Here is a 20,379-nt window from a genome sequence, read left to right on the forward strand (position 1 = left end):
TAAAGGAAAACAATAAAGAGTCATTTGCTGGCATTTGTTCAAAGAGCGTGATCAATAATTACTAGCTTAGTGTTCTCTTTCTTTTCCTGCCATTTATTCCGATGGAAGCTCGAGCACTTGTTTTTACTTTGAACTGACCAAGTCGGACTCCAGTTTCTCCGACTGACCACAGACTAAATCAGTGAAGTGGTTCGCTCTGCTGCATAACGCACGACTCCGTGAGAGTTCAGTTTTCACATAGTGGAGGAAAAATGGATGCTGGCTCTTCAGCAGAACCCGTTTCTCATATAACCAAGGGCGTTAGGGCTGGAAAACCAAACCCCAAAAGCAGACTGGATGGACGGTAACACGCTGCTGTCCAAAGAGGGGTGAGACGTGATTATTATGACCCACGTGTTCGGACAGTCTTTCCTCAAAGGTGTTGAAAGAGAAGGTCAAAGCTTTCCCACATTCACACCTCTGCACATCACCGCAACGGCTGCAAGACGCTGCTATGACTGAAAAAACTGTTCAAAGCTGATGGAAACCTGCAGCGACTTCCAGGGGTTTTAGACGCTGTTAACGATCCAACAATCACTTCAGCTGAAGTAGCTGAACTCCTACACTTCCTCCTAAGACTTTTTGTTTGTTTGTTTGTTTGTTCTTTGCGAGTTTTTGGGGTCCGTGTCTGGCGGGCTGTTGAGCAGCTGTTGGCGCTGAGCCAGGCCAAGCCACCGTCGAGGGAGAGGCCGGACATCCCCGATGAGCTGGAGGAAGACGGGATGCAGGGCAGGAGTGAAGCTTCGGGGGAAGAGGAGACCCTACAAGCCGTCTGTCATCATGGGAAACATGAGGTCTCTCCTTATCGGGCTGGAAGAGCTAACAGCTAACAGCTAACAGCGCTGACTCGGCTGCAGCTTCATGTTGTTCACGGAGTCATGGCTGAACGAACTCACTCCGGACTCGCTCGTAACTTGGGACGGATTCACCTGGTCAGAGCGGACCGGAGCTGGAGGGAGAGCGGTAAGAAGAAAGGCTGGGGACTCGCCATGTGTGTGAATGAGAGACGGTGTGATGCTAGCACGTTACTGTTAAAGAGCAGCACTGCACGAAGGATGTTGACCTGCTGGCGGTTGGTTTGCGGTTGTTTAACCTGCCGAGGGAGTTTTTATACGTCCTGGTGATTGCAGTCTACATCCCCCCCTCGGCTGATGCTGCTGCAGCCTGTGAGCTCATCCACAGTTCAGTGTCCCAGCTGCAAACATCACACCCTCAGTCTCTGATGGTCATCTCAGGAGACTTTAACCAGACGTGGCTCTCTACCACTCTGCCCACATTCAGCCAGCATGTGGACGGCCCAACCGGAGACGGTGGAGCCTTGGACCTGCTGTGTGCCGACACCAGGATGCACGTTACATAATTATTGTTATTTCTTGTACTTTCTATATTTTTGGATGCTGCTGTGGCGTGTACATTTCCCCCAATGGGTGATCAATAAAGTTCTATTCTATTCTATTCTATTCTATTTCTCACTCTTGCAGAAACCTCAGTATCATCTTGTCAACCATCTCAACCTGTCAGGCAAACATAATCCTGCTGTCCAATCCTGTTTTATCCAACTCAGGTTGTTTGATCAGTTAAGAATTCACACGTAATATTTAATGTAATAATTTCATTCTCGTTATGTTACTGCAGCGCTCTCTGCTCATGTCGAATCAAACAAAACCTGGAGATGCCTCCACTGATTCAAAATGCAGCCGCCAACCTCAACCAGGTCCAGCAGCAGAGAACAAGTTACTCAACGATGTGTTTTAATGGATATTTAAGAAAAATCTGCGATTACCGTTAGAGATGCTAAATGTAAGCATTTTTCTTTGATAGCTACGTTGTAATCCTGCTAACCAGCTATATTATAGGGAAACGGGAGCAGGGACAGGCCTCAGCTAGCTGGTTAGCAGCTACGGAAAAAATATGAAAAAAGTGAATAAAATAAAGTACTTCGATACAGCAGCTTAAAGGATTGTAGGACTCAGTTCCTGGATGTACCGTTGACACTAACTTTACCAGAAATTGCAGAAATGAAACCTAAAGTCGACACGTCTTCTCCGTCAGTGACCCACAGGAACAGACCACAGAAGCAAAGTCATCGTCTTCTTTTACTCACTATTCGGAAATCGCTTTTTGTGGAGTTGGTCATTGGTTTAACTTTTCAGTTTCTGTTGTATTTTGGCATTTTATTGTAATATTTGTTGTACTTTCCAATCTCAGGTAAAGCTCTGTAACTTGTTTTCAGAAGTTCTACATGAGACAAGCTGTTGTTGGTTCTAAGCTGAGAGGCTGCATCAGTATTCATTTCACTGAGATGCTCAGCACTGACTCAGTGCAAACTCTTGTTTTGTTCAGTCCATTACAAAGCTCGGCCTTTGCAAGGACTCCTTATTGGGTTAAGGCACCTATTTGTAACAGAGCTCTCACATCATAATTGTTTCTGTGGCTTTCTTGGTCTTTTAATAAGCCTCTAAACAGGAAGTAATGCACTGTGAACCACAGCTGACCTGATCAGGGTGCTTTCAGATACCAGTAACGGGAATTCAGACAAACACCGACGAGCTCTGTCAGTGACAACGATGGTTGTGAGTTGACCTGTCACGGCGTTACAGTTTTTAACTCAAATTAATTGCTTTTCCCTACATTCCTGGCAGCAGTTAAGTCTATTTATTTCTATCGAGTTTAAAAGCTGACTGACAGAAAATGACTTGATAGGTAATTCATGACAGGGAGCATCGTGTCTATTTTTTGCTGCCACTTAAGTATTCATTAGGAGATAATGCAGCTTAAAGCGAGGATTGATTTGAAACCACGCGCAACATTAGAGTACACAACAATAATGCATTACTGGCAGCGGACTGTACTAAACCAGCACATGACTTATTGTTTATCACAAGTGAGTATAAACTCCCCTCAAGTTGGTTTTTGTCATGTTGAAATCAACCAAAAGCTGCTTGAAAGGTACAAGAACAAATTCAGAGTCATTAAAATCAGAAGAGTGGTCTCAGAAATGGCCAGGAGTAAAATAATGTCTAAATTCACAGCGAATTTCAGTGTAAAGACAACACATAGAACACATACTGGCCAGTTTCTCAAACACAAGTTGATGTTTTAATGCCTCAGATATATTCAGTTTAATATTAAAGAAAAAACTTTAAAGCCTGAAGCTGTAACAAGTGACACTTTGGAATATTTCCTTGAAAAATCACTCAAATGATCGATAGATCTATTAGGTGCATCTGAACATTTTTATTGATCGTAGCAGTGCGCCCGACATTTAGCAGGTCTGGCTGTGTGTCTCCGGTCGGCCCACCCACGTATATAAAATCACTCAGGGTCAACGGAGGTAAATCTGGCATTAAAACGCCTTATTTCACTCTTTTGAACAAATTTGTGGCAACACACTTGCCTTGATCACTAAGCTAAGCTACGTGGAGACTAGAGTCTTCTCTGTGCACAGCTCCGACTTCATCAGGGCATGTAAGCCGTTTACAACATGCTGGTAAGCTGTAGCTTCAGAAAACAATCTGGGTTATACTGTGAGGAACACAAGCACCAACAGGCACGATGAGAAGACTGAAAAAGTAAAGCGCACAAGTTCAATTAAACGTTAGTCTGGATCCCCGACATTATTACAACTGTTAAAAAAAACTGTTCTGTTGGTCGCCTCATTGATTGATCCACTTTCAGCTCTAATATTCTGTAAGTAAATAAAATGTTTTATTTCCTATTTAAACTTGTGCTAAAATCACTCTTTTAAAACTGTTCTAACATACATTATGAGCCGCAGCAATCACTGCACCCGTAATGATCCCCTTAAATAAGCTCATTAGCCTGTTGTGTGCCTGTTGTTGTGAGCAGTCCGTCCTCCCACCGTGCAGATAAAGGTTGAGATGTGCGACGCCAATCATTTTGATTTCTGCCAGCAGCCAATGCAGCAGCTTACAGATCTATCACCAGCAGTACTGCCTGCATTACATTCGGTTTTCTTAATTATTGGTCTGGCCTATTGACAACATGACCTCATCAGCGCCGTCTCAATCCCTCCCTGGTTTTCCTCATCAGCCCCCCCTCCTCTGCTCACCAGTGTGACGGGCAGCAGGATGGTGAGCAGGGCGATGTGATGCAGCACCAGCAGGAACTCTCTGCGGACAAACGAGTTCACGGTCCTCAGCGAATGCTGCTTGTAGTCTTCGTGCCCTTTGACGCGGAAGCGGTAGTAGTGACTGAGGTACATGGCAAAGATGTCGTACGTCATGTAGGGCACACCGTACCAGATGACAAAGTAGGTGGCCAGCCAGTGCCTGAGGAGAACAAAAACACATGTTAGTGGTCTACAACCACCAGGGCTTTTCTTGAACAGATGAAATCTTGACACCTTGCAAAAAGGTTTTAGCCAAGGCCAAAGGACACTCAGCAGAGCTACAACACTGAGAACAAGAGATATTTGCTTTTCTAAACCAGTTTTGTTAATTGGGGGTTTTAATTACTTGAGCGTAACCTTCTGAACATCAAAACCCACCAGCAAACTTGAAAGGGAACTTATTGTTGAAAAAAACAGTCAGAAACTGTAAAAACAGAAAATTCTATCGATTTTAACTTGAACTCTGACAGTCCTCGTCTGTGCTGCTCCGTTGGAAAACTTGACCAAATCTGAGTTTAAAAATATATTTTTTGCTCTGACTGGATTGTGTAGAAATGCTCTCCTCGTGGTAACTGTGCGATTCAGTGGTGACTCGCTCGTGTCCACCAGCCATGTGACACAAATTCTGAGACTTATTAGCTTAACTGGGTTGAACTGCAGGTAATGTTTACACAGCACACACACAAGCAACAGCCATGGAAAAAATAAACTAAAACTGCAAGTAATAAAATGTCTTCAGTGTGTAGAGTCACCATTTTGTCAGTAACAACTGTGGGGACTTGGACAGCGTTGTACATGCTGATTCACCTGTTCCCATGTTGTGCTACCTGAAGTTACACTTTGATGGTGGAGCTGAACTATGGAACAACCCGGTCTGTTTTCAGAAAGAACACACAGGTCCTGACCAGCTCAAGTTTGGAGATGGAAAAAACAACACATGGATTAATCATTATCAAAGCAGTCTGATCCTATAACTGGACGAGGTTTAGGCGTCTTTGGGGAGGAGGCCACATCTGGCTGTGGGAGAGTCGTGTTTTTGCACCATTTTTCATATATCTTTAGTTGCAAAGAAAATATTATTGAAGGGTCTTCTGAAAAAGAATATGAATGCTGATTAATTCTAAATATAACATCCCTCCAAACAAGTTACCTCATAGCTGTTTCATATGGAGTGAACAGGACCAGTACAGGATTTGTTTTGCACCGGCTCTAAAGTAAAATTATACGAATGGAGAATAAAAATAACTCTTTTTTAACCAGTTTTGTGAACTGAGGTTCCATCTACACAAGGAAAATAGACGTTTCTGTTTGTCAAATGGTCAGAAATAAATATACTACATGTAGGTTTCTATCAAATCAGGAAGCATGGACTTATTGCCTCTCCTGTACTTGGACTGACTCCGGTTCCTGCTGTGTGTATTCTACCTCCAAAGGCCCCTCGTGAGGCAGGAAAAACCCCGCCGCAGTGTTCATTGACCACAAGATGCTACAGTCGATGGTAAACTGAATGACCTTTAGCGTGAGTAAAAGTAAACACAGGAAGACACCCGTTTAACCTACATGCCTCGCCTCTCCGACATGCGGAGCACATAAAGGCTTCAGGACAGGCTTATGTAAGTACAGTATAACAAACAGCTTGGATAGCTGCAGCACTCTAATGAGCACCGATTACCGTGATGGTTAATTATGTGGACAGAATGGAGTAAAGCTGCAGGGCAGAGCTGAGCTACTGACCTCTGACCTCTGGCTGGGCTCTTTAGCTCTTAAGGTCAGTGGATGGAGATTAAGAGCAGCAAAGCACAACAGAGAGCTTAAGACAGAACGACGGCTACGCCAGTCGATGGTTTGGTGCATGTACGAGCTGTAAGGCAAAGAGAAACACTCCTCCGCATAAAAATCTAGCTTCTATACATGCCAACACACATCCTCCAAAACTGACCAGACTGCTGTTTGAAATTCTGGAGTACAGTCAAGCCTAGAGGAGCCATTAAGCGTTGAACTATCTGGTCCTCTGGCTAGCTAGCATTAGCATATTGCATTGTATTGCATGCGTTTTGTGTGACTGATTTGTGCTACCCAGTGTCATGATTATGTTTCTGCAGGATTTGTGAAGTTATATTATTTCAGGGATAATAATAATAAATTGAGCCTATTACCTACGGACCTCTTGTAAATTTCTATACATTAAAGTGGTTGTCGAATTAAATGTGCCTGAAAAATGACACGACGACGAGGTGAATCAGCATCGTGTTGTGTTTTGTTTTGTTTTCTCTGCATCTTCCTGCTGCCGCTTTTCTGTTCAGAGAATTATGGAGGCTGCGTTGGCGATGAAAAATGAAAGTTTGGGAAACGTTTTGGGTACAAACTCATGTAGGTTGTGTTGTGAATACGTCTACATAACACGGAGACCCATTCACAAAAAGCTTAAAATCCATCAGAGGAGCAACATCTTCACGGATGTTCAGATGGATGACAGGCAGCGCAGCATGCAGTAAAGAATACTTTTTTGTCTTTCAGCCGGCTCAATAGCGATAATGTGGCAGCCCATTAATAAATCGGGCGTTTAAGCCAGTAAATTCAAGCAAAACCCAAACTTTGCTCATCGCGTGTCAACACAAGTATGACTGAACAGGACTTTGGTCTTACTTTTGTAGCTTTGGGCATCGTTTCTACTGGACACACAACGGCACTGTGCTCATCTACAGTCGTCTAAGATCTGAACACTCATCTACACTTCACAAACTGTTCATGTATTTTAAGAAACGTTAGACTTTAGGACGTTTGGTCACCCAAAAACCTTTCAAAAATAGTTGCATCTGAGGCAATGCAGGCCAAATGCATCGACAGATTGTGATGCAGTATTAGAGCGTTCGTGGGTCTGACTCGGGAGCATGTGTCTGATAAGCTGCAGGCCGTGTGCACGTCACAGGACAGCAGAACTGAGCAGCGTTGTGGAGGAATTAAGCTTTGTGGGTGAAGGGGAGGGGTGGCGGAGATTAGCAGCCTGGAACTGGGACTGCCCGGGTCCAGCCGCTGACTCAGGAGGATTAATGGGCTAGCATTAGCTTAGCGTCACACTTTCCTAAACTGTACAGGGGAGGCTACAGCTATGGCTAACATGAACTCACTGCCAGGTGGCTGGTCTGGAGGCAGGGCCTGAATGAAAGCAGCAGCTAGCTGAATGAGTGAAGTGGGTCAAACGCAGCCTAAGCAAAGACATAACAAAAAACTCAACATTTCTTAGGTCGCTAGCGTTAACTTCTGCAGTGCGGTTTATCTGTTATAGCTTCTCCAAGGTCTTATAAGGCAGCCTTAAACCTGGACTATCACAGTCTTGGTACACAAACAACCCTTGTTTGCTTCAGAGACAGACATCTGTGTCTTCAGACTTTCTCAGAGCTACATCACATCCAGACACTGACTGCCACAATCAGCTTTTGTCCCGTTTTGTTTGAAGTACTTTTTCAGTCATAGTTACTTCTGTTTTCTGTTTCAAAAGACAATCAAAATAAAGTAATTTAGTTGTTGGAAGGCTGTTGGTGCTACAAATCTTCTGGTCAGGAGGTCAAGAGGACTCTTTGAAATGATAGATTTCATCATACATCATCCTACAAGCCCCGAGAAGTGGCGCTGCGTTCAGTAGTTGTTGCTTGAATCGACGGCGTGGTCGAAGCGGTCGCATCCTACATCGCAAGAGAAACAAAAAGGCCAAAAGGGCCAAACAGAGGGTCCTTCCTGTAAATGCTGATGCAACCTCGTGAGCGTCCGAAGGTCCGTCAGTGGAAAGCTGCCTGTTGTTCCACATCAGGAGAGTCAGACCTCTGTGTTATTACTGGTAACCAGTGTTTCACTGAGACGCTTGATAAGTTGAAGTCTGACCTGTCATTAATGACATTTCCCCGGCATGATGACACAACGATGACTCCTGCTGTGGTTGCCATGGCAGCATGGATGGAGGACACCAGTCTGAAAAAGACACACAAAAAGATTTAGAGAGAGAGAAGCGCTATTTATATATTTATTCACATATAGCAGGCTGGGCGGTCACAGCATCTAATACAGAAGTCGGGGATTTGTGTGTCATTTTTAAGCCATTGTAGTCGAGTGGCTCTGTTGATCCAGGGTGGAAAAAAAGAAGGGGTAAATGGGTTCCATACGGACGTTTGTTATCCCCAGAGGAGGCATTAGAATCACTTTGGTGGACCTTTAGCGACTAAATGAGGTTAATGTTTGTGGTTCTGACTGTGTCTTGACAGCTACATGATGGATTCGTGCCTTTGTCGGGACGAATCCTAAAAACTTCAGTGAACCATTTAGTTTCTATCTACTGCCATCAAATCATCCTCTGCTGTACTAATCAGGAAATGCATTGCTCATACGATGTATCTTGGAAATGGACCCGCTTTCATCCTCAAGATTAAATAATTTTTGACCTCTGCTCAGTCGACGCATCTAGGTTTGTTTTGGCCCTTTTCTATCATCAACAAATGCTCGTCAAGATAAATGTAGTTCACCTATCTGTAGGTACACAAGAGCAAAACAAAAAAAAGCGCTAAAAGTATACGGTCTAATGTTTTAGAAGGTTTTGAGCTCATAGTGCACACATTACTTATATCAGTGAATAACACAAAATGCAGAAGTTGAGGCTGAGATTCCTTATCAGAGTTACCCAGCAGGAAACGGGACTTCTTGTGGTGTTTTCTTTTAGTTTTTCTGGGCAGATAATGAATATTTTGAGTTTCAAGCTGCCACTGAATGCAGCACAAATAGTTTAAAGATCAGCTGAGCTGTAAGCGTTGCTAGCACGCTTGGAGACTCCTAGTATTGGTCTGCAGTGGTTTGATCAGGATTGGACGACGATTAATGCAACGAGTTTATGAATGAATGGATTTAAATGTTTGTAACTGATGTGTATCGAGGGCTGCAAGGTGGAGCGGTGGTTAGCACCGTTGCCTCGCAGCTAGAAGGTCGGTGGCTCGGGTCCCGGTGAGGACACCCGGATCCTTCTGCGTGGAGTCTCCATGTTCTCCCCGTGCAGCGTGGGTTCTCTCCGGGTTCTCCGGCTTCCTCCCACAGTCCAGAAACATGCTGAGGTTAATTGGTGATTGTAAATTGTCCGTAGGTGTGAATGTGAGTGTGCTTGGTTGTCTGTCTCTAAGTGTAGCCCTGTGATAGACTGGTTACCTGTCCAGGTGAACCTGCCTTCACCCTGAGTCAGCTGGGATAGACTCCAGCCCCCCACCACCCTAGTGAGGATTAAGCGGGGTATAGATAATGGATGGATGTGTATCGGCAAGAACCCAAGTCCGATCCTTTGTCTATGTCAGGCTCGCGTTATGAATTTGAATAACTGACTTATTACACAAAGCAATACCAGCTACTACAGCTAATCCACAACGGTTAAAGTGTAAATTATCAAGGAAAACGGTGACATCTCGACATCACCAGTAAAAGACTTGTTCCTGTTGTCATCCTGTTGTTAAAGCTTGGTCTTCTGTCACAACTATGAAAACAGAAAGCACACACACAAAGATTAAGACGCTAGCCTCTGATATCTGGTGTTCTTGGAAGGGTTCGGTAAACCTGACGTATTCATCAAACACCATATCGTATGGTTGATTTGTTGGGCTACCCGTGTGATTGATGCCTCTTTGATAAATGTAGGTCAAGCGTTCAACAAGCGTCCCTTCAGGTGAGCTACTCGGGCCGTCAGACTTTCAAGTTCAGCGTACCATCGTAGGATTAGCAGTGCTTGGCCTCAACTTTCCTCGTCTATAAACAGACCTGTGACATAGGAGAACTCGGTGCATCTCTATTTGAAGTGTCACTGTGTGGTGGCATTGGGCACACACGACATTCACGGGCCTCACACTTATCTTCAGCGTGTACTCACAACTCGTGACCTTCCGAGATGTTTCGTAGTAACCTGAACGTGTACAATGAGTCCACTTTGACTGGTGTCCTGTGACTGCGCTGAGAAAACGTGACGAATGTTCAGTTCACAGTCACAGACACGCTGATTTTCCTCCAGTGGCTCAACAGAGTTTTATTTTTTGTTTGTCCAAATTAAAACAGGACGCTGGATTATATCACCAATTTGTTCAAACCATGAATGACTGCTTCTGCTCGGACAAGCTCTCTCTCTGGCTGCTCTCCAGCTTGGCAGCACTGACAGTAAGCTGCTTTGAAATCAGAAAACATGTAATTTATTCCCCGGCACTCACTGCAGCCGTAATAGACAGTCGCCCCTTTAAAGCAGCACTTTGTTCAGGAATGATTTTCCCTGTGGGTCTGGTTTACATCACCACCCACAGCAATGAATCGAGACAAACACAGGTTACCTTGTGAAACTGCAAGTGGGACAATTACTCAGCCCTTGTTCATAATGGATGAGAGACTTGTGTGGGCTACAAAGAAAACAAATTTCTGATTTACACGTTTCTTGCGATTCGGAGGCCTTGCAGAGGATTAACACTGCACGAGGAAAGTACAGTGCTGAGGATTATCAATTTATTTTGCCACCAGAAATGAAAGATATGTGCATAAATACTCAGCGTTTTCTTCTTTAGTGCTGTGCTATAACCAGATTTTTTCCAAATAAAAACAGGATTACGGGAGGAATCATGGGGTTTAAAGGTCCGGATTAAGTCAAAAAGTCAGAAACATAATCATGTTCAGTATTTATTTACTAAGATTCTGCAGTGCGAGCCGAGGGCTTACGTGTTCAGCTTGTTCATGTCTCGAGAACCGCGGGTCAAACTGCCGAGGCTTTTTTCATTAGATGTTCATGGTCCTCTGTTGGGCTCAACAATACGACCCAAATACTTAACATGATATCTTTCTGTATTCATTATTATCAGACAATACATCCAGTGCACATTTACGAGATCAAACGACTAATTAATTAATCGACAGACGATGAAAATAATCATTAGCTGCAGCCGGGTCTGTCCGTATGCGACAGTTCTGTGTTCTGGAGTCACATTTGTTGGCCCACTCGTAAACGGACCCACAGAAAACCCATATACCCAATCAGACGGCGACCTTAGGATGATTACAACTGATCCCAAACTTCAACAAACCCAAGCAGCGACAGAACTTCATCACTCGCGGTAAATCTTCTGGAGAACTGGACCTATGTTGAATCTACAGACTGCCATGTGGAATACACTGCTGTGAGTATTTATACTTGTGCACTGGTGTGATAGCATCAAAGCACCAGTTAGCAGCAGCGTTTCTATGCCACTGTGTTGAGTTTCCAGTCTCCAGTTCACCTGGGCTGTAACCGGCTGGCAATCAATAAGTCGATAAATTAAATAAAGCAAAAACAAACGGTACCGCAACTGTCGCTCTCAACTGCTAACACGCGAACAACAACCACAACTCTGGATCTCGTCAGTGCAACTCCGTGTTGACATTTGGGGGATTATTCTATTTCGTATCAAAGTGAAAGCTTGTTTTCGGCGCCGTTTTCTTGGTAAGTTGCGCGAAAAACTAGCCGGCGAAGTTCCATGAAACCTGGCGGAGAGGAGAGGTGGAGCACTGCCGGTTCAATTATGGCGCAGATCCAAATCATTTTCTTTAAGATTGAAAGACAGCGCGTCGGCCTTCGCGGGTGACAGCACTCCCTACATGCCCTTTTCGTTACTTTCACAAGTTGCAGCGGCTATAAAACCAGATTTCATGCTATGATGCTTACATTTCGCAAATTTTCCACAGCTGACACGCGTACCCAACCGTGGGTGGGAATTCGTCTGCCACAAACAGTACATGTCCCCCCCTTGTGATGATGATGATGATGATGATGATGATGATGCAGGGTCCCAGTGGATCTACTGAGGTACTACACAGACGGTCACAAAGCTCTAAACCCGGACCAACACCCACATCTGATTAGGGTAAATTTCATTTGGACTCGGTCCGCCCCAGGCCCCGGATCAGGTCCCAGCTAATCGGAGCAGAGACCAGTTTTACAAGGTCAGGAGACTGCTCTCTTTCTTTTTTTAATGGTGTGTTGCAAATGGCAAGACCGGGAAACAAAGGGAGTATTTATGTGCGTTCCTGCTTGAACCCGCCGTCACCTCACACCGATCTCGACGGGGGAATGCGGCCATGACACCGGCATCGGCAAGGCAACGCGGTCCACGTGACCGGCGGGTACAAAACTACAAGGCCTGAGCTGGGAAAAGACCAACTTGCCTCTCTCTCTCTCTGCAGATTCAATCCCACAACACACACACACATTTTACCCCCACGCCGGGCTGCCTTGTAGGGCTGCATGGTCGCATACTGTCACAAGACCCAGATTTTACACAGCCAATTCATTGTGTGTCCGCCAATAACCCCCTCTCCCTGCTGCTGAAAGGTTGAGGTTGACGGGGTGAGGAGCGTGCGGAGGGGAAAAAGGGAAGAATGCTTCGCTGCCTTGTTCGGCAATGTTGTCTTTTCTTTCCTGCTGTGTCAGGCCAGCGAGAACCTCGGCTTCCCTTTAACTGCGACCACGTCTTCCTACCGACTGTTTCGCTGTACACGGACCGCTTTCATGTTCTGTCACACACACAGCGTCTGACAGTCAGGAGTGGAGGGCTTTTTTTTCTCTATTTTTTTTTTTGCCCCTCTAGTAAGTAAATGGGCTACGTAATCGGTGGGTCCATGGGCACTGCAGCAGAGCAAAAGAAAAAGTGACAGCAGAGGCAAAAAAAGCAAACAGGGTAAAGTGCATTTCAAGGCAAGAAGGAACTCTCTCTCTCTCTCTCCCCCACCCTTCCTATCACAACCCCACAATCGCACAAATGGATGCAGCAACATGACTTGCTGCTTTGTTTCTTAACCAGTTTGCGAGCAGTCACAGTACTGGGAACACCTACTTTACACTTTTGCTGATTAAAAATTTGCTTAACTGACTCCATGTTTAAAAATGTCACTAAAAGACGCACTTAATTGACATAGATAAATTAGCAAGTCAAACAGGAAGCCTCCATATGTGGCGCTACAGTTAGCGGAATACTAATTTCTGTGTTTATATGTAAAAACGTAATCTTTTAAAGAAGCTACAGGGAGCACATGTTTTTGCCACGTTTTAGACGGCATTCAAGTACTGTTTCGTGCAGCTCAGATTGCTTGAATCCCTACAGCAGAGGCAAATTGCACAAAGTTAGCATGACCCACAACATCAACAGGAAAGACACGTGGGAGGCATTTTCTAGATTCATCCTTCAAGGCTTAAGATTGTGGTGACCTTGCACGAGACTGCATCATATCACAAGTGTGAACCGAACACTTAATCCACCCCGTTTTATGTCTAAGGAGGGCAAAAGTAACTCACATTTTCAGCAGTGAAGAGCTACTTCACTGTGTTTGAGGTTGCTGGTGGTTAATGAGGACTGAACTGTGCAGTCGAGGCAGCATTAACAGAACAAGTCCTTACATTAGGGGCACTGCTGCTCCTGTATAAAACCTAAAAGGCAAACCATAACGGAGGCCATAAGGCTCTTAAGCTGGGTGATGGCGAGCAATATAATCCCTCGTGAAGTCAAGTGTCGTTCTTTAAAGTGGGCTAAGGCTTTGCTATAGTACGCCGTCGTTTTGAGTTCTCATCTTCTGCCTTTTTTTTGGTGTTAGAGCGTACAAACTGAACAGACAGATCCACTGTGAAGTCGTCCGTCAGTTTGTGGACGGACATTTTCAAGTCTCGAGTTTCCCATCTTGGTTTATTGAAAGTGGATGTAACACGCGAGCTAACGAGGTCATCACGAAGTCACCACATCCTCAAGCACTCTCTACTTTCTCATCAGTTTTCCTCTAAATGAGACCATAATTCACAAAATGAACGTCATGCTACACTGAAGGAGACTTAAAACTAGTGATTGAGACCATGAGATCCTTAAGAAAACATTTACTAAGACAACAAATCAAATGAGAAGCAGAGAGTTGTCCAAACAATCTGGCTTTTTTTTTTTGTTTCTTGCGACCACGGGTTGCGCCCCCTGCTGGCTCAATAACTCCCCTCTCCAGACCTGGAAGTTATTCCTGTTTATTTATACAGCCTACGGCACTGATGTATCAGCTCTTTTCTGTACTTCCTTGAAAATGATCCGTGGCTCATGTAAAGCAGCTGGCCGTTTGTCTGCTCGGTCAGACTGCTGACACTCACTTCCCATTTCCCATTTTCCTAAATACACTAAACATATGAGGAAGCTGTCCCCGTGTGGCAGACACAGCACTCACAAAAGCTGGATCTCCACAGTACACAAACAGGTACAGGTATATTACCAAGGTAGCACAAAATGATCACGTTAAATCCTTCATGACACACTGTGTGTTAGCATGCTGCTAGCATTAGCACCCTGACAGAGGACCGCTTAGAAAGTCCGACATGCACTAAGATGGCTGCTGCCCAATGATTGGAGCTCAAGTGTTAGTTGATTAATCGATTAATCAGCACTGAATCGATCACTGGAGTCACATATAAAGCCCAAACGCCGACTCTTTCCTGGTTCCAGCTTCTCTTTTGGAAGCTTTTTAGTATTTTACCGAATAATGAACCGAGTACTGAAAGAAGTCACCTTAGATTTTAAGAAACTGCAATTGCTTTTATCGACCAAAAAGATCAATAAAAATAGCTGGCGGAATAATTTAAATAAGCTGCAGCTCCACAGATAATAAACTCTGCACCTTTGCTTCTTTTTTTTTTTTTAAATGCCCAACTAGTGTTAAGAATAGAGAAAGTTTTCTCCCATCTGTCATCCTTTCAATACTTCTGAGCCATACAGTCTCACAACAGCCATTTCTCAGTGATGTACACTCGTTAGACAACGCCTTCCTTACTGCCTTTCAAGAAATCATGGTGTGTATTACATCTGATTGTGCTGACTCAGGAACACGCTCACCTCCGTTTAAACAGTCTGTCATTTACAGATAACATATGTCACTTAACATAATGAAATGCAGCTCCCTTCTTCTGCAGGGCTCAGATTAAAGGGGTGTTTCACCAGGTTCACCCATCCGAAACTGTTTACTCATCACACACAACCCCGCCTGTCAAGAGTAAATTTTAAAGGCAAATTTGCACAGAGCTGCATGAATTGATGCTAAGATGTGTTTGTTGAAACTGTTTGTTAGCCGAGTCTGCTTCATGAACAGAGATGAGAGGCAAAAGAAGCGAGAGTGGAGAACTTTACATTCAGTCACAGCTAATGTAAGGTTGGTACATGCATGTTTATACAAATGATTTAGCAGAAAGTCTGTGCTACAAACCAGGATACGGAGAGCAACCCTTTCAGCCTGAGTGGTTCAAGCACCGGGCTGCATCCGTTTCTAAATCGCAACCGGTTTTGGCCAATTTGAGAAGGTCGCAGAGTGTGGCACACTCGCCCTTAAGCTCTCCAAACGGCCAAAACAAAGAGGCCACCTTTCACTACTCTGACTAAAATGCTTCACGTCTATTGAATCGTATTTTAAGAGCTACAGTTTAGAACAACAAGAGCGTCGTTTGCTACCGATTCGGTGGATTCAATTTTGATTGGGAGGAAACAAAAAAAACAACATTTGGCTGGAGTTTTCCCTCAACTCTGGGGACTCGTCGTATTTCATAATTCTCTCATGTGTCTATTGTCCATGTATACCATATGTTTTTGTTCAGCTCTGAGAATTGCGGAGCTGCTGCTGACTGAATTTGAAGGTGTTTTCACAGGTGAAAATAAAAAAAAAAAACAGCCTAAGGCCTGAGGAGTTGCCATGAATATAGAGACGATTAAATAAGGAATGCGATCACATGGCACGGTGGGAATCGTATGATCACTTGTTTGATTAGTTTGACCCATTTCTTTTTGTAAACACACTGAGAGGTGGATATTTCTGCCTCTTTTAAACAGTCTCTTAAGCAAACATTGCATGTTTAAGTTAAAAGGTGATGGAAAGGCCAACTCACAGCAGCCTAACTCATCACTTCACATGAGCATCGTGATGTAAAACTAAAACATTAAATGCAAAGTTATTAGACACAGAACATGTTAACAGCTACACAGAGCCGTTAACCGGGAACCTGCTGAACCTGTTCCACCAAACTCAAAACCACCAGCGAGGTTGAAGCTGGGTATCAGCAGATATGAAGGGTTGGTTTGGTGGTGGTGGAGACCGAGCAGCGTGACATCCCCCGAGGCCTGGATGCTTGTAAGAACAACATTTTCCGAGAGCTGAGCATTAGTGAATTAGCGTTATTCAGGAGTAGCGGTTCAGTGTTTTCCAGTGCATAGCTAACTCAGCAGTCGGCGCTGACCAGAGGATTAGGCGGAGTGACAGCCTACAAATGAGCATTGAACTGAGCCGTGCACATGCGAGCAAGTCACACCACAGCCCCCCCACACAGGACTCACTATATATTAATTACTGCCACTTTCCGACTTGCGAGATGTAAAGCCGGAGAAGTTGCTGATGTAGTGACTCATTGTGTCTGTTCACAAACTCATAACGGCGCATTGATCAGGCTCAGGTTCGCTCCAGCTCCAATAAAAACGTCACTTCTCGTGCGGACCGGTTCGGAGTCCCGGGCTTCGTTCTGGACGTGAACACTCGTTGGTACAACTTTTAAATTTGTCATGCAAACCGCACAAAAATACAGATTGTAAAGGACGTCTGTCAGGAATCAGGCTGCTCTGGTGCTTTCATACAGGAACCCAGAGTTTGCTGTGATATTTGCAAAAAAAAAACCGTTGTCATAGTATACTGCCCTATAATGTACCATACTATACCATAATGTACTGCACTTTGGTATATTATAATATACATTACTGCACTGCACTACAATGTACTGTATTATACGACACTATAATGTTTAATACTATATTCTGTACTACGTTCTGTTGCAGATGGTAGTATAATGTTCTGTACTACACTATACTACATGGTTATTGCACCATACGACACTATATTATGCTATACTGCTACATATTGCACTATAATGTTCTAAACTAGCCTATACCACACTGTAGTATCCTACACCAGGTTCTATGTGGTACTACACAATACTGTACTGTATTATAACACACTGTACCACATTATAATGTACTGTACTCTGGGATAATATTCTATACTACAGTACACCATGTTTAAATGATTATTCACCCCCCTTTTGCACAAAGCACATTAAAAACAAAACGTATACTAGTATAATACCAGTCACATAGCCAGGGCTATGCTGGTACTTGCGGGGCTACATCTGAGATAAAGCTCAACACACTAACAAGCTAGCGGAGTTAGCTTGAGAGCTGGCACTAAGCTAACCCTGGCCGCTGCTCAGCCCGGCAGTGCGGGTTAAAGTGATGGATTTAGCCGGTGTACCTCTCGCTGACCAGCACCACGTCGGCATCGCTCCAGTGTTTGAACACACACGGCAGGATCCTCCTGAAGGCGAAGAACAGACCGGGGAAAACTACGGCGCCACAAGCTAAAACTTGCAACATCCTGCTGTCGTTTGGCTCTAAACCCGTGTGGAGACCGGACTCTGTCCCTCCGAGACTTTCCGCCGTTCACACGCGACGGTGAGGCATTTTTTCGTGCGGCCGGGGGTCGGTGTTTTTCACCGGGAACGGTCCACCATCAACGCACACTCTGTGCTGGGGCTCAGCGGCAGCTCTGTCAGCTAACGGCTAACGAAGACGCCGAGTTTCCAGCGTTGGGCTTTCACAATAAAAGCGGAGGCCCGCGCAGCCGTTGAGCTTTTATTTTGAAGACGACGTTTCCGCAGCTCCCTGACAACCTGGAAATGATTTGTTGTTCTTGAGAGTTATTCCAAGTGGTGGCACTGCACAAATATAAACATACGCAACAACAATTTGTTTTCTTTGCTGACTCAGAGAAAACGTCTAAAATATAATGTATGTTCAATGATGTACTATTAAATCCTATACTACATGACAATGTACAAAACTATACTTCAGTATAATACACCACAATACACTGTATTAGTATTTTTATTACTAAATGTATTATTGCTTAATGTTCTATTCAGACTATGCTATGTTATACTATACAATACTACAGTATAATGTTCCATATTATACTACAGTATAATGTTCTATACCGTAATATAATGTGCTATGATGTACTATATTATCATATGTTTTATGTAATACTATACTGTACTATACTAGGCTATACTATACAGTTCTTTATAATACTGTACTATAGTGTTCTATACTACACTCTACCACAATAAAATGTACTATACTGCACTGCACTGCACTATACTATACTATACTATACTATACTATACTATACTATACTATGCTATGCTATGCTATGCTGTACTGCACTATACTATGCTATTCTGTATTGCACTATACTATACTATTATGTACTGCACTATACTGTACTGCACTATACTATACTATACTATACTATACTATACTGTGCTGCTCTATACTATCCTGCACTGCACTATACTATACTATACTATACTAGACTAGACTATACTATACTGTGCTATACTGTGCTATACTGTGCTGCACTATACTATACTATACTATACTATACTATACTATACTGTACTGTACTGTACTGTACTGTACTGTACTGTACTGCACTATACTATACTGCACTGCACTATACTATACTATACTATACTATTATGTACTGCACTATACTGTACTGCACTATGCTATACTATACTATACTGTGCTGCACTATACTATCCTGTACTGCACTATACTATACTATACTATACTATACTATACTATACTATACTATACTATACTATACTATACTGTACTGTACTGTACTGTACTGTACTGTACTGTACTGTACCACATTATAATTCACTATACTATGCCTGTCTGTCTTAAAACTTGTGCAGCACTTTGGTCACGTTGTTTTAAAATGTGTCATATGAATAAATTTGATTTGATTTCATGGATGTGCACCAATTTCATGAAATTCCCACAACAGAAATTTAAACGTCTGATAAAACCACATTAATAATTCTTGTTTCATTGTTGTTGTTGACATTTTAGAATAAAAGGTGGATGGATGTCTTTTTTTTTTTTTATCTCTCTATAAATCAGAAAGTACTGTCAACAGCCAGAACTAAAAAAATAAACAATCCATTTTCACTGTGTTTTTAGGAATAAACTGTTGGATGAATGAGGTTATGAATGATATCTGAATCATAGTATTTAAAAGTTTCAGATGCAATTACACAAAGAGCAGCAACATAAACACCTAAATGTGTATCATCACCATTTATTTTTACTAATCTGAAAGGAAACAAGTTGTGGAAGCAAAGCAAATCTCAAAAATGAACAGTGCATGAAAAAAAAAGTCCAAATACTCAGTCCTGCATTTAAACTTTACTTAAATATGCATTAATCCATGTTTTGGCCACTTGAGGGCAGTGAAACTGTCATATCATGGAGTTCTGGTGACTAATGTCTGAGCGAGCAGCAGACACTGAGCTGCACTATCAGTGATTTAGAGTCATGTGCAATATTCAGCCTCCATTTAGTGCCTGAGAGAAAATATCTGCCTCTTTAGCTGCTAAATGCTTCTCTGTGTCCGCCGGCTGATCAATAACTTGAGGTTGCACACGGAGCCTGTTTGCTGATAACAGCCGCCTTCTGCCTCTGGACTCATGTGAGTGAGGAAACCGAACCAAGCAGCCGATGTGCCATAAAACCAAAGCAATAAATTAACTGAGGCTCGACAAAGTCACAGAGGTAAAACATTTCCAGGGCTGAACGAACACCTCGGAGACTCTTGTTCGTAAACGCTCAGGTCATCGGTGTCAGGCAACACCGCTCCTTTCAAAGTCACTTGAGCTGACCTTAGTGGTTTTGTTGGGTCTGAAAGCTGCTTGCAGGGAGTTTATCCATGATTTTTTACATCTTGTTTAAGTTTCTGGGATCCTTTATTAGAATGGTATATACTGGTTTTTATTATTTTCTGTTGTGCAGCACCTTGTACATGACAGATGATTTATAAATACAGATTATTATTATGAAGATTCACCCAAACAGTAAACATCTGGGCAACACCAAGAAACGACAGCAGTGAATGTTGGGGAATTACTTCTTATTCTGAGTCACAGAGAATAAAGTTTTCTGGTTTGTGTTTAGTTTTTGCACTTTTGTTTGTGGAAATAAGGAGCTGTAATGACTGAAAACATGATTTGTAATTTTGAGTAAGTTTGTGGCCTGCAGCTCCTTATTTTGTAT

General features: G+C 43.3%; 1 protein-coding gene across 1 annotated transcript in view; it reads right to left on the minus strand.

Moving 5' to 3' along the window:
• Positions 1-17,796, minus strand: part of tlcd3a (TLC domain containing 3A) — a 35,052-nt gene extending 17,256 nt beyond the window's left edge. Inside the window, exons 1-3 of the mRNA XM_008278362.1 lie at positions 17,510-17,796; positions 8,051-8,137; positions 4,112-4,331 (exon numbers count right to left, since the gene is read on the minus strand). Coding sequence (XP_008276584.1) covers positions 4,112-4,331; positions 8,051-8,137; positions 17,510-17,631 — 429 coding nt within the window. The 5' untranslated portion in view covers positions 17,632-17,796. The remainder of the gene's footprint in view (positions 1-4,111; positions 4,332-8,050; positions 8,138-17,509) is intronic.
• Positions 17,797-20,379: the final 2,583 nt, after the last annotated feature.

This window comes from Stegastes partitus, unplaced genomic scaffold (genome assembly GCF_000690725.1).
Source record: "Stegastes partitus isolate 25-593 unplaced genomic scaffold, Stegastes_partitus-1.0.2 Scaffold121, whole genome shotgun sequence".
NCBI classification, from domain to species: domain Eukaryota; kingdom Metazoa; phylum Chordata; class Actinopteri; family Pomacentridae; genus Stegastes; species Stegastes partitus.